Source organism: Trachinotus anak, unplaced genomic scaffold, assembly GCF_046630095.1.
Source record: "Trachinotus anak isolate AG129_WGS33_773 ecotype Australia unplaced genomic scaffold, CSIRO_AGI_Tana_v1 ptg000032l, whole genome shotgun sequence".
Lineage (NCBI taxonomy): Eukaryota > Metazoa > Chordata > Actinopteri > Carangiformes > Carangidae > Trachinotus > Trachinotus anak.
This window is the reverse complement of record NW_027273883.1, coordinates 22341877-22355328: the sequence shown is the minus strand read 5'-3', so window position 1 is coordinate 22355328 and position 13452 is coordinate 22341877. Positions and strand designations below refer to the sequence as shown.

At 38.1% G+C, this 13452-nt stretch overlaps 4 protein-coding genes across 5 annotated transcripts; 2 read left to right on the top strand and 2 right to left on the bottom strand.

Annotated features, from left to right (window-relative positions):
• LOC139612944 (uncharacterized) lies at positions 1-5655 on the bottom strand. The gene is made up of 7 exons (XM_071469116.1): positions 5466-5655; positions 5312-5389; positions 5075-5158; positions 2826-2903; positions 825-914; positions 645-722; positions 1-502 (listed from the first exon to the last, which is right to left on the bottom strand). The coding sequence occupies exons 1-7, from the start codon at positions 5547-5549 to the stop codon at positions 386-388; spliced, it is 609 nt and encodes a 202-aa protein (XP_071325217.1). The 5' UTR covers positions 5550-5655; the 3' UTR covers positions 1-385.
• A 1814-nt stretch (positions 5656-7469) lies between these two features.
• On the top strand, positions 7470-8196 carry LOC139613651 (hepcidin-like). The gene is made up of 3 exons (XM_071470455.1): positions 7470-7654; positions 7731-7808; positions 7962-8196. Exons 1-3 carry the CDS (start codon positions 7571-7573, stop codon positions 8052-8054), a joined length of 255 nt encoding a protein of 84 aa, XP_071326556.1. The 5' UTR covers positions 7470-7570; the 3' UTR covers positions 8055-8196.
• A 1749-nt stretch (positions 8197-9945) lies between these two features.
• On the top strand, positions 9946-13241 carry LOC139612826 (hepcidin-like). Of its 2 annotated transcripts, XM_071468871.1 has the most exons (4): positions 9946-10133; positions 10210-10287; positions 10441-10884; positions 11158-13241. In XM_071468871.1, the coding sequence occupies exons 1-3, from the start codon at positions 10050-10052 to the stop codon at positions 10531-10533; spliced, it is 255 nt and encodes an 84-aa protein (XP_071324972.1). In that variant the 5' UTR covers positions 9946-10049; the 3' UTR covers positions 10534-10884; positions 11158-13241. The 2 variants fall into 2 exon arrangements, with proteins under 2 accessions (XP_071324972.1, XP_071324973.1); XM_071468872.1 differs by lacking the exon at positions 10441-10884.
• Positions 12573-13218, bottom strand: LOC139612825 (hepcidin-like). The gene is made up of 3 exons (XM_071468870.1): positions 13079-13218; positions 12925-13002; positions 12573-12771 (listed from the first exon to the last, which is right to left on the bottom strand). Exons 1-3 carry the CDS (start codon positions 13160-13162, stop codon positions 12679-12681), a joined length of 255 nt encoding a protein of 84 aa, XP_071324971.1. The 5' UTR covers positions 13163-13218; the 3' UTR covers positions 12573-12678.
• Positions 13242-13452: the final 211 nt, after the last annotated feature.

Below are 13452 nucleotides of genomic sequence, written 5' to 3'. Positions count from 1 at the left end.
TCTGTCTGCAACATCAGGGTTTTAATTTACGACAAAGAGCACAACTCATAAAAATTCAGTGCTTGTTGTGGGACTCAGAATAAAATACAAGTAAAAGCATACACAACATGATAATAGCAGCGGGTTAAAATGAGACACCCACTCACTGCATGTACAAATACAATTTCAGCCACAAAATACCTAAAACACAGTATCTAATGCCAAGAACTTTAAATGGTCCCAAAACATCTATCCCACCAGTCCAAACATTAATCTAATAGGCAGGATACACAATTAGAAATAAAATGGCAAATGAAAATAATAGCATAGTGGAGTAACCAGTTCTGAAGACCCCAGCTTTTCAGGATATACACATTTTAAACACACTTTAGTAGCAACTCCAGCTTTAAGGTCCTTTTAAATCCTCACAGCAGATACCACAGACACCAGGGACACAGCAGCCGCAGCAAAACTGGCATCTGATGGGGCCACTGTAACTCTTCTGCCTGATGTTATATGGCATCTGTGTAAAAGACAAAAGACATGAGCAAGGTCAATCATCTTTTCTTATCTGCAAAGTATCAGGGAACTTTGTAAGACAAACACATTCAGTTTTGAATGAGCTGATGGTAAATGAGTTAATTTATTTAATCAATTAAACATACCATCCATGTTTCTACTGATGTCTCCTCCTGTTCTGCAGATGAATTGGCATTGTGCACTGCCTCCTCCAGCTGTTGCACCTGTTAATGAATTGTGCACATTCATGAACGACACATTAGCATCCTGACAAAATGCTCTAATGGCTAATGAGCAAATGAAATGAGTTTAAGTAAAGCTCTTACTCCAGTGAATGGGACTGCAGAGCTGTCCTGAATGTTAATGATAGTGAGTACAACCACAACAACTGCAACACTGAACATCTTCATTGGTGCAGTTTATTGCGTCTTTTGAAGACTGTTGTCAGCTCCTGTCTGATGGCTGTGTGTTAAACATGTTGGTATTTATACTCACTGAGTCCACTGTTGCCTCATCATTGTTGGGGTTATAGGAAATTCCTGGGGAATGGCAATGGGATGTTCTCTATTTTTGTTTATTGGGCATAGTATTTATCCAATATTTGTTCAACCAGGAAGTTTTAAATGATTTTCTTCAGATCAAATACAGTTTTCGTTACAAGGTTTTACAAAACACATTTTAAAAGCAAAATGTGTTCTGCACTCAGGTACCACTAATACTCCTATTTTAAAAGTGTGTTGAATATATTTGTTCTTGGGAAAGACACGAAAGAACCCTCTTACAGCAAGGTACATGGGTCCACCTACTGTATTGTAAATCCTCTACCAAAGTGGTCATTTCAGGATATCAAATGTGCATTATAAAGGAAAATGGTCTGACCAGGTTAAATACATATGTAAGAATGTTGTATGTATGTTGAATGTAGCATTAGAGCAGTTGAAGTAGACAGCGTATACAGTACTGTACTGATACTTAATCTGTACTTACTAAATAAACTGACCATGATAAACACATTGTGAACAGTTCACACTGATAAGACCACGGGTCACTTCAGTCTTTCCACATCTTGTGCAATAACCAAAATACCTGACTGGGAGACTGCATGCCACTTGTTTACTGATAACCTTGACAACCTCTATCTATACTTTGTGAGAAATATTGTTTGTTAAGGACGATCACTCTGTGACAGGAATAGTTCCACATACTCTGCACACTACTCATTTGTTTTTAATTATCTTTTTTTTAATATGACAGAAGAGTGTCACATTTCTGTAACTCCTTTGTTAAATCATAATGATGAACATGTCAAATTAGTGCTGCAAGGGAAACAGTCAAACAGCCTCAGCCTGAGTGGCTAGCAGCTTTTTGTTGTAATTATGTTTTTTGCCGACTGCCTTTAAGGCTGCTAAGTTTGTTAGAGTGTTACCTCTCTTTTAATCAAGGAAATAAACATTTGTGAAAAAGAAATAAATTGCAATTCTTATAGCTGTAATAATATAATACCAGCTGCTTACCCTTAGTTACCTTAACTGCGATTAGCTTGTCGTGTGCTTAGCTAGTGGTATCATTAATCAGTGGATCTGTGTTTTCCAAATATATGGAAATATAACATTTATTTTGCACAGCATGCAGTTGCTGCTGCTTGGTATCCCTGCAGACACAATTTAGTGTTGGACACTGAAGTTGTTTTTTATGTGAATGGCGAACGTTCCTGTTTTTAAACACACAACATAGTTTCCACTGCAAATGTTGTGCAGGTTTAATTTTGCAGGAAATATGAAACACAAAGACTTAACCACACTAAGAACTGCCTATAGTTTGTTTCACTGTTGTATATTAGACAGTACTGGAGTGCAGAAAATGTGGAAAATAAGTAAAATGTAAAGAATGTTTTCATAGTTGCAACATGTAAAAAATGGTAATGGTAAGAAAACATGCTATATTAAAGTAGCTGTAAAATTTATTGATAGTACACTTTGGTAAATGGAGATAGTTGCCAAAATATGTGAATGATGCAGTCACATCACTGAGCAAACATTAACATAGTACAGTTGACTCAGCTTTAAGACAAAGAGTGAAACAGATAAATATTTAATGGTTATTGGAGCAGGAATCCTCAGAATCTGCAGCACAGTCCACAGACACCAGGGCTGCAGCAGCCACAGCAAAAGCGACACTTGGAAAGACAAGAGACATGAGAAGGTGTTCAGCTCCAACATTATCACCCACTCTGTTTATCTCTCTCTCCTGGTGTGAACAAACACATCCACTTCCATCTGAATTATCTCATGTTAATTGTCTTAATTGACTCAGGGAACTGAACATACCATCCATGAGTCCACTGGTGTCTCTTGATGTTCAACAGCTGGATTGTCATAGCTCACTGCCTCCTCCAGCTCCTCTACCTGTTGATGAAGAAAACAAAACTGAGTGTTTTGGAAAGACTTTCATGGCTAATGAGCAAATGAAATAAGTTCTTACCTCAGTAAATGTGGCAGAGCTCTCCTGAATACAGATAAAGGTGAGCATGACGGCCACTGCAACTGCAACACTGAATGTCTTCATCTTAGGAGAGTCTGACTTGTTTAAGTTGTTATATTCTTTGACTCTTTTGGTGACTCTTCTCACCTCCTTTGAGTTCTCCTGTCTGATGGCTCAATGTGCAAAATGAGCTGGTATTTATACTCACTTGTGCCACTGTTGCCTCAGCACTGACAGCACAACACCTGCTTTCAGGAACAGGTTTGCATTAGTCCCTGAGGAAAGCTGGGAATTGAAGCGGGAAATTCTCTGTGTAATGGTACCCACAAAGTTTGTTTTTCTTTTCACAAAATTAAATTAATCGTGAACTTTCTTCATCTCTTCTCAGATTGCTTAGAAGTACAGCTCTATCATACAGCATATGCTTGTACAAAGTTGATTTATCCCAAGAAGTTTCTTTAACTGCACATTGCATTATGACTATCTGTGCAGCCAACTGTTAATAAATCCAAGCCGGGTCTATACACCGGATCATATTAAAGTGTGACAGAAATATAATGGCAAGGGTATAATCCTGAACCTGAAGTGTTAACAACAGTGTACAATACATATCAGCTACTGTGATTTTTTTTTTTTGTCCTCATCACTTGAACATGTTACAATTAATTGACCTGCCATTAAAAAAAAATAACATAATAATGGATACAGAAATACAAAAAGGAAATCAAATAGAAAGAGAAAAAGAAACCCAGTAGCTTTTTAACACTGATAAAACCAGGGGCCATTTGAAATATCAACTTTCAAAACATCTTTCAGAATATAACGATTTGTGCAAAAAGCAACATCCCCCACTTCACTATGTCTCATTTAGTAAAACCCAGCTGACCTGTGTGCTTGAGTCACATGACCACAACATCAGGGTCAATGAACCAGAACCATGAGTGACTCCACATCTGTTTGATTCTACATACATTTGTTTTCATATGATGAGGAAGCATCAGCTTATATTTTAGTCATACAACCAGTTATTACAATATTAGTAAGTACTCAGCAACAACCTGCAGCTGCTCGATGCCTCTTGTTTGAACAGTTTGAATGAAGCTGTTATGATATCAGACAAAACAACTGAGGTTTAAAAAAAATGAAACTTTCTGCTACTTGAAGATAAGAGAAGTGTATGATATGAACACTTTTCATTTCAATATTTATTTCTTGGAAATAATTTATATGGACTGTTGAATGGTCGACCAATTGCTAAGTTAGATTGTGAACTTTCTCAGTACTAGATTTATTTGTACATGTCACCTGATTAAAACCTTTCTGCATTGGAGCTGATTTAAAAATATCATAGGTGACCTTAGGTCTAATAATCAAAGTCCTAGTTGAAGATGTAAAGCCTTGGCACCTTAATTAAAAGTTCATTTCTCTCGTTACCTTTTGTGAAGAAATATCCCAGACTGTCTCTACATGGTCGTGTTGACAGAAGAACTGACAGTTTATGTCATTTCACACACTTCACAACAAGACTTTATTTAAAATCAATGGTCTACAGTCCTGTTTTAAACACATGCTGCAACATTTTACTGATCCATGAATTTTTCCACTTTTTCCTGCATAGACCTTTTCACAGTGAAACACTTTGTCTTGTCCTCATAGGAAAATCACAGGTGTGAGTACTAACATTACCACTGGATCTGTTCTATTCAAGTGTCCCAGTAAGTCATGATAGTGAAGCAGTATGAGTGATACCAGGACCTTTACAATGCAGCAGCTAAATGGAATTCAGCCCTGAGTCATTTTATTATTCACCTATGTGATTTTCACTCAGTGACATGTGAAATACCTGCCTGTGAAACAAGTCTGTGGTGTATTTAAAAGCTGTGGAGTTCAGAGAGTGTGAACGATGTTTTGAGAGTGACAATTTGACGACAACACACAGTATAATATAGTGATATTTAAATTTATTGTGATAATTCACTGTAGCAGCAGATATTTAGGATAACATGAGGATGTTACAGTCACATCACTGAGCACACATTAACTACAGTGTGAGATGAATATTTAAGTGTTGTTGGAGCAGGAATCCTCAGAATCTGCAGCACAGTCCACAGACACGGGGGATGCAGCAGCCACAGCAAAAACGACACTTGATGCCACGTTTCTGTCTGTTATATGGCATCTGTGAGAAAGACAAGAGACATGAGAAGGTGTTCATCTCCAACATTATCACCCACTCTGTTTATCTCTCTCTCCTGGTGTGAACAAACACATCCACTTCCATCTGAATTATCTCATGTTAATTGTCTTAATTGACTCAGGGAACTGAACATACCATCCATGAGTCCACTGGTGTCTCTTGATGTTCAACAGCTGGATTGTCATAGCTCACTGCCTCCTCCAGCTCCTCTACCTGTTGATGAAGAAAACAAAACTGAGTGTTTTGGAAAGACTTTCATGGCTAATGAGCAAATGAAATAAGTTCTTACCTCAGTAAATGTGGCAGAGCTCTCCTGAATACAGATAAAGGTGAGCATGACGGCCACTGCAACTGCAACACTGAATGTCTTCATCTTAGGAGAGTCTGACTTGTTTAAGTTGTTATATTCTTTGACTCTTTTGGTGACTCTTCTCACCTCCTTTGAGTTCTCCTGTCTGATGGCTCAATGTGCAAAATGAGCTGGTATTTATGCTCACTTGTGCCACTGTTGCCTCAGCACTGACAGCACAACACCTGCTTTCAGGATCACTCCCCCTTCCCAGCATCTCTGCAGTATGAAATCCTGGGATCTCCTGAAAAATGGGAAATTCTCTGCTTTTGTTTGTTGGCTAGTTTTTGTCCTATAACGTCAAATCAGTGTGAACTTTCATCTTAATCTGTGCTATCAGTCTTTGTGACATATAATGACAAACACACACAACACTGAACAAATGAGAATGAGCTTTTATAAATACTTCTGTTTCATAGATAGTTTAAGATTCAGGGGCCTAGGTTAGATTTTGACATTGGTGGGGACATAAATGGGTCAGGACGGGGCCCCATGGAAGCTGCTTTTTGCATCGATGACCTGGCTTCTAAAGAGAATGGGAGATAACACTCTGATTGGTTTATTGTTATGTCCAAAACACATCCATGATCCCTTTTGAAGCATGTGTCTTCTCCTGCGTATACGTAAATCTAATTGATGGAGCTTTAGCGCTTCTTACAAACGGATGTAGCTACAGCCTTTCACACGAAATAAAGAAACTCCAAACTGTGAGCCCTGTCCTGTTAGCCATGTGTGTTTAGGGAGTAGTAGAGAACGAAATCTATTACTGTTTGTATATCAAATACATGGATTAGACACAGATGGACAAAAGTGGTTATATTTGAACTTTTTGATCAAAATTATTGCTAATGACACTTTAGTTAGTCCCATATTGGTTGGGACATGTCTCTACAGTCACAATCACATTCTATGCCCTTGTAGAAAACACATGAACCTGACATCTCTGCATAAATTCTTACCACTGTAGAATCAAAATGGTAAAATGATGGGCAACGCGATGGTATTCATACTCACTTGTGCCACTGTTGCCTCAGCACTGACAGCACAGAACTGGTTTTCTGAAACAGGTTTGCATTAGGCCCCGAGGAAAGCTGGAAGTAATGGCAATGGTACCTGGAAAGTGTTTGTTTTTCTTTTCCACAAAATTAAATGAATCGGCATATGCTTGTACAAAGTTGACTTATCCCAAGAGGTTTTTTTAAATGCACATTGCATTGTGACTATTTTGACATGTGCAGCCAAATGTTAATACTAACCTACTTAACATTAGGGACATGTTCCTATCGTCCATACCAAAATCTGCAGCCATTACATTTCCTTTTTTTTGTAATTCTATCTCCATCATTATTGATTTAAATGTCTATATTCATAAATAACTGTTTTTTTTGTTAAATTTACTGAGAGGTCAATTAATCTGTGTATGGTTAAGTGATGAGGAATAAAAATTCAATTGGTATCTAGTGTTTACAGTTTGTTTACAGTTTAAGTTTCATAATATCATTGTCATAAGCATTGTGCTACACTGAACTCATCCAATATGATTTGGCTTAACAGTGAGTAACATATATCAGGACAGCCAGCATTTTCAATCTAGATATGTATGAAACTAAAGTATTTATAAAATCAGCTCATTCTCATTTTGTATGTTGTGTGTGTTTGTCATTATACGTCACAAAGACTGATAGCACAGATTAAGTGTAACCATGCTGTATGATAGAGCTGCATTTCTAAGCAACCCAGGAAAAGAGAGAAAGTTCACACTGATTTGACGTTATAGGACAAAAACTAGCCAACAAACAAAAGCAGAGAATTTCCCATTTTTCAGGAGATCCCAGGATTTCATACTGCAGAGATGCTGGGAAGGGGGAGTGATCCTGAAAGCAGGTGTTGTGCTGTCAGTGCTGAGGCAACAGTGGCACAAGTGAGCATAAATACCAGCTCATTTTGCACATTGAGCCATCAGACAGGAGAACTCAAAGGAGGTGAGAAGAGTCACCAAAAGAGTCAAAGAATATAACAACTTAAACAAGTCAGACTCTCCTAAGATGAAGACATTCAGTGTTGCAGTTGCAGTGGCCGTCATGCTCACCTTTATCTGTATTCAGGAGAGCTCTGCCACATTTACTGAGGTAAGAACTTATTTCATTTGCTCATTAGCCATGAAAGTCTTTCCAAAACACTCAGTTTTGTTTTCTTCATCAACAGGTAGAGGAGCTGGAGGAGGCAGTGAGCTATGACAATCCAGCTGTTGAACATCAAGAGACACCAGTGGACTCATGGATGGTATGTTCAGTTCCCTGAGTCAATTAAGACAATTAACATGAGATAATTCAGATGGAAGTGGATGTGTTTGTTCACACCAGGAGAGAGAGATAAACAGAGTGGGTGATAATGTTGGAGATGAACACCTTCTCATGTCTCTTGTCTTTCTCACAGATGCCATATAACAGACAGAAACGTGGCATCAAGTGTCGTTTTTGCTGTGGCTGCTGCATCCCCCGTGTCTGTGGACTGTGCTGCAGATTCTGAGGATTCCTGCTCCAACAACACTTAAATATTCATCTCACACTGTAGTTAATGTGTGCTCAGTGATGTGACTGTAACATCCTCATGTTATCCTAAATATCTGCTGCTACAGTGAATTATCACAATAAATTTAAATATCACTATATTATACTGTGTGTTGTCGTCAAATTGTCACTCTCAAAACATCGTTCACACTCTCTGAACTCCACAGCTTTTAAATACACCACAGACTTGTTTCACAGGCAGGTATTTCACATGTCACTGAGTGAAAATCACATAGGTGAATAATAAAATGACTCAGGGCTGAATTCCATTTAGCTGCTGCATTGTAAAGGTCCTGGTATCACTCATACTGCTTCACTATCATGACTTACTGGGACACTTGAATAGAACAGATCCAGTGGTAATGTTAGTACTCACACCTGTGATTTTCCTATGAGGACAAGACAAAGTGTTTCACTGTGAAAAGGTCTATGCAGGAAAAAGTGGAAAAATTCATGGATCAGTAAAATGTTGCAGCATGTGTTTAAAACAGGACTGTAGACCATTGATTTTAAATAAAGTCTTGTTGTGAAGTGTGTGAAATGACATAAACTGTCAGTTCTTCTGTCAACACGACCATGTAGAGACAGTCTGGGATATTTCTTCACAAAAGGTAACGAGAGAAATGAACTTTTAATTAAGGTGCCAAGGCTTTACATCTTCAACTAGGACTTTGATTATTAGACCTAAGGTCACCTATGATATTTTTAAATCAGCTCCAATGCAGAAAGGTTTTAATCAGGTGACATGTACAAATAAATCTAGTACTGAGAAAGTTCACAATCTAACTTAGCAATTGGTCGACCATTCAACAGTCCATATAAATTATTTCCAAGAAATAAATATTGAAATGAAAAGTGTTCATATCATACACTTCTCTTATCTTCAAGTAGCAGAAAGTTTCATTTTTTTTAAACCTCAGTTGTTTTGTCTGATATCATAACAGCTTCATTCAAACTGTTCAAACAAGAGGCATCGAGCAGCTGCAGGTTGTTGCTGAGTACTTACTAATATTGTAATAACTGGTTGTATGACTAAAATATAAGCTGATGCTTCCTCATCATATGAAAACAGGCACACAGGTCAGCTGGGTTTTACTAAATGAGACGTAGTGAAGTAGGGGATGTTGCTTTTTGCACAAGATGTCAGTTCTATTAAAAATTGAAATGAGCTGTGGTTTAACAGCCCACAGTTTATAATGTTCAACTATTTTCTTTGTGTAATTCTGTTTCCACTATTATTGTTTTATATATTTATTCATAAACTGAAACTTTTTTATTTCTTTTTCTTTTTTATACAGTTACAGGTTAAATAATCTGAACATGGTTAAGTTGTGAGAAATAAATATTCAAATGGTATCTAGTGTTTACAGCTGGTTTGCAGTTAAGGTATCATAATATCACTGTCAGGAGCATTTATGTAACACTGTTTAAACTCATCTAATATGATTTGGCTAAACAGTGAGTAACATATATCAGGACATCCATAATGTATTTTCAATCTAGATATGTATGAAACTAAAGTATTTATAAAATCAGCTCATTCTCATTTTGTATGTTGTGTGTGTTTGTCATTATACGTCACAAAGACTGATAGCACAGATTAAGTGTAACCATGCTGTATGATAGAGCTGCATTTCTAAGCAACCCAGGAAAAGAGAGAAAGTTCACATTGATTTGATGCTGTAGGACGAAAACTAGCCAACAAACAAAAGCAGAGAATTTCCCATTTTTCAGGAGATCCCAGGATTTCATACTGCAGAGATGCTGGGAAGGGGGAGTGATCCTTTAAACTGGTTCTGTCCTGTCAGTGCTGAGGCAACAGTGGCACAAGTGAGTATAAATACCAGCTCATTTTGCACATTGAGCAATCAGGCAGGAGAACTCAAAGGAGGTGAGAAGAGTCACCAAAAGAGTCAAAGAATATAACAACTTAAACAAGTCAGACTCTCCTAAGATGAAGACATTCAGTGTTGCAGTTGCAGTGGCCGTCATGCTCACCTTTATCTGTATTCAGGAGAGCTCTGCCACATTTACTGAGGTAAGAACTTATTTCATTTGCTCATTAGCCATGAAAGTCTTTCCAAAACACTCAGTTTTGTTTTCTTCATCAACAGGTAGAGGAGCTGGAGGAGGCAGTGAGCTATGACAATCCAGCTGTTGAACATCAAGAGACACCAGTGGACTCATGGATGGTATGTTCAGTTCCCTGAGTCAATTAAGACAATTAACATGAGATAATTCAGATGGAAGTGGATGTGTTTGTTCACACCAGGAGAGAGAGATAAACAGAGTGGGTGATAATGTTGGAGATGAACACCTTCTCATGTCTCTTGTCTTTCTCACAGATGCCATATAACAGACAGAAACGTGACACCAACTGTCGCTTTTGCTGTGGCTGCTGCATCCCCCGTGTCTGTGGACTGTGCTGCAGATTCTGAGGATTCCTGCTCCAACAACACTTAAATATTCATCCGTTTCGCTCTTTGTCTTAAAGCTGAGTCAACTGTACTATGTTATTGGATTTGGTCTGTAGTTAATGTGCGCTCAGTGATGCACAGATTAAGTGTAACCATGCTGTATGATAGAGCTGCATTTCTAAGCAACCCAGGAAAAGAGAGAAAGTTCACACTGATTTGACGTTGTAGGACAAAAACTAACCAACAAACAAAAGCAGAGAATTTCCCATTTTTCAGGAGATCCCAGGATTTCATACTGCAGAGATGCTGGGAAGTGGGAGTGATCCTGAAAGCAGGTGTTGTGCTGTCAGTGCTGAGGCAACAGTGGCACAAGTGAATATAAATACCAGCTCATTTTGCACATTGAGCCATCAGACAGGAGAACTCAAAGGAGGTGAGAAGAGTCACCAAAAGAGTCAAAGAATATAACAACTTAAACAAGTCAGACTCTCCTAAGATGAAGACATTCAGTGTTGCAGTTGCAGTGGCCGTCATGCTCACCTTTATCTTCACTGAGTCAATTAACGTGAGATAATTCAGATGGAGGTGAAGTGGGTGATAATGTTGGTGATGAGCACCTTCTCATGTCTCTTGTCTTTCTCACAGATGCCATATAACAGACAGAAATGTGGCATCAAGTGTTGCTTTTGCTGTGGCTGCTGCATCCCCCGTGTCTGTGGACTGTGCTGCAGATTCTGAGGATTCCTGCTCCAACAACACTTAAATATTCATCTCACACTGTAGTTAATGTGTGCTCAGTGATGTGACTGTATCACCCTCATGTTATTCTCAATGTCTGCTGCTACAGTGAATTATCACAATAAACTTTAATGTCAGTGTATTACACTGTGCAAATGTGTTTAATTATTGATATGAACAATTGTGAAAGGGTGGCATCATGAGATATGGGGGGATACTCAAGTATGACAGCCACAACTTCAAACTCTAATAAGTATTGCTGACTGGTTATAAACATTATTTAGGAAGTCAACTTATGAAGCTTGTGCAGCTGATTTTTTTGTTAATGTCAGGCATCATTTTGTCTGAAAATCCCATCTGTGGCGGCAGAAAAAACAGGTGCACGGTAGGCTCTTAGGTGAACTCTGATGCGTATTGAAAGATCTTGCCATAGCTTGAGGAGCTGAACGAAAAATAAGTTTCAGTTTTTAACATGATTTAAAGATGTTGACATGTCGTGAGTTGCGTTGCCCAAATTAATAAACTGAAGGATGGACAGAGCTATACTGATTCATGTCTTTTCATTGAACAAGTGTGCATGGAAGTATCATAACACATTTATCATAATACATCCATGCAAATGTGGCCAAGCTTGGTTCATCACTTTTTTGTGTCCCCTGGAAACACTTCCAATGTGTTGCAAGTATTTGCATCAGGTTTGTGAATTTGGTTGTCTTGTCAGTATTTGCAGCACATGTATTGTCAAATTGATTTGGATGTTTATTGAATTTGCTTGTGTTTTGTCTATTTGTGTGTGTTTTCTAAGTTGCAGTGCATTGACCTCTCGAAGTCCAATGTACTTGAACTTTGTAATACTAGATTAGCTTTTAGATGTCTGACCTGACTAAAAACATTCTTCATTTGAGTTCATTTAAAAATGTCTTAAATGACCTCAGCTTTAATAATGAAAATCTTGTGTAAATATGTAATTTTATGTTTGTGTGAAACCTTGATACTCTGGTTAAAAGTATATTTTTCTCTTGTTACTCTTTGTGAAAAAATCCCAGTCTCTCTCTGTATAGTCATGTTGACAGAATTGTCAATTTATTGTCATTTTAAATACTCAAATTGTCATCACTCATTATTTGCATTTGTGTTTTTTCTACTTGTCAAAATATCTTCTGTGAAAAGGGCTGGTTTATATTCAGAGTTATAGTAGGCTTGTATTCATAATTAAAGTACTTTTACATCCAATATTATAGTGACATTAAAGTTTATTGTGATCATTCACAGTAGCAGCAGATATTTAGGATAACATGAGGATGTTACAGTCGCATCACTGAGCACACATTAACTACAGACCAAATCCAATAACATAGTACAGTTGACTCAGCTTTAAGACAAAGAGCGAAACGGATGAATATTTAAGTGTTGTTGGAGCAGGAATCCTCAGAATCTGCAGCACAGTCCACAGACACGGGGGATGCAGCAGCCACAGCAAAAGCGACACTTGATGCCACGTTTCTGTCTGTTATATGGCATCTGTGAGAAAGACAAGAGACATGAGAAGGTGTTCATCTCCAACATTATCACCCACTCTGTTTATCTCTCTCTCCTGGTGTGAACAAACACATCCACTTCCATCTGAATTATCTCATGTTAATTGTCTTAATTGACTCAGGGAACTGAACATACCATCCATGAGTCCACTGGTGTCTCTTGATGTTCAACAGCTGGATTGTCATAGCTCACTGCCTCCTCCAGCTCCTCTACCTGTTGATGAAGAAAACAAAACTGAGTGTTTTGGAAAGACTTTCATGGCTAATGAGCAAATGAAATAAGTTCTTACCTCAGTAAATGTGGCAGAGCTCTCCTGAATACAGATAAAGGTGAGCATGACGGCCACTGCAACTGCAACACTGAATGTCTTCATCTTAGGAGAGTCTGACTTGTTTAAGTTGTTATATTCTTTGACTCTTTTGGTGACTCTTCTCACCTCCTTTGAGTTCTCCTGTCTGATGGCTCAATGTGCAAAATGAGCTGGTATTTATTTTCCCCTGGGCCACTGTTGCCTTAGCACTGACAGCACGTTGCTTCCCGCAGGAACGGTTGTATCCCTCTCTGTGTGATGCAGAGAACACTTGTGGGAAATTCCCAAAGAATGTGAGTGGTAAATTCATTATTTCTGACTGCTTCTTAAGTGTATATTCCACAGTATCAAGT

Bases quoted from the DNA above. Each gene is read 5' to 3' on its own strand.
- LOC139612825 (XM_071468870.1), bottom strand. From the start codon at position 13,162: ATGAAGACATTCAGTGTTGCAGTTGCAGTGGCCGTCATGCTCACCTTT. The intron at 13,003-13,078 runs GTAAGAACTTAT...CTTCATCAACAG, and splicing joins GCTCTGCCACATTTACTGAG to GTAGAGGAGCTGGAGGAGGC. The intron at 12,772-12,924 runs GTATGTTCAGTT...TCTTTCTCACAG, and splicing joins CACCAGTGGACTCATGGATG to ATGCCATATAACAGACAGAA.
- LOC139612826 (XM_071468872.1), top strand. From the start codon at position 10,050: ATGAAGACATTCAGTGTTGCAGTTGCAGTGGCCGTCATGCTCACCTTT. The intron at 10,134-10,209 runs GTAAGAACTTAT...CTTCATCAACAG, and splicing joins GCTCTGCCACATTTACTGAG to GTAGAGGAGCTGGAGGAGGC. The intron at 10,288-11,157 runs GTATGTTCAGTT...TCTTTCTCACAG, and splicing joins CACCAGTGGACTCATGGATG to ATGCCATATAACAGACAGAA.
- LOC139613651 (XM_071470455.1), top strand. From the start codon at position 7,571: ATGAAGACATTCAGTGTTGCAGTTGCAGTGGCCGTCATGCTCACCTTT. The intron at 7,655-7,730 runs GTAAGAACTTAT...CTTCATCAACAG, and splicing joins GCTCTGCCACATTTACTGAG to GTAGAGGAGCTGGAGGAGGC. The intron at 7,809-7,961 runs GTATGTTCAGTT...TCTTTCTCACAG, and splicing joins CACCAGTGGACTCATGGATG to ATGCCATATAACAGACAGAA.
- LOC139612944 (XM_071469116.1), bottom strand. From the start codon at position 5,549: ATGAAGACATTCAGTGTTGCAGTTGCAGTGGCCGTCATGCTCACCTTT. The intron at 5,390-5,465 runs GTAAGAACTTAT...CTTCATCAACAG, and splicing joins GCTCTGCCACATTTACTGAG to GTAGAGGAGCTGGAGGAGGC. The intron at 915-2,825 runs GTATGTTCAGTT...ACGCAATAAACT, and splicing joins CACCAGTGGACTCATGGATG to GCACCAATGAAGATGTTCAG.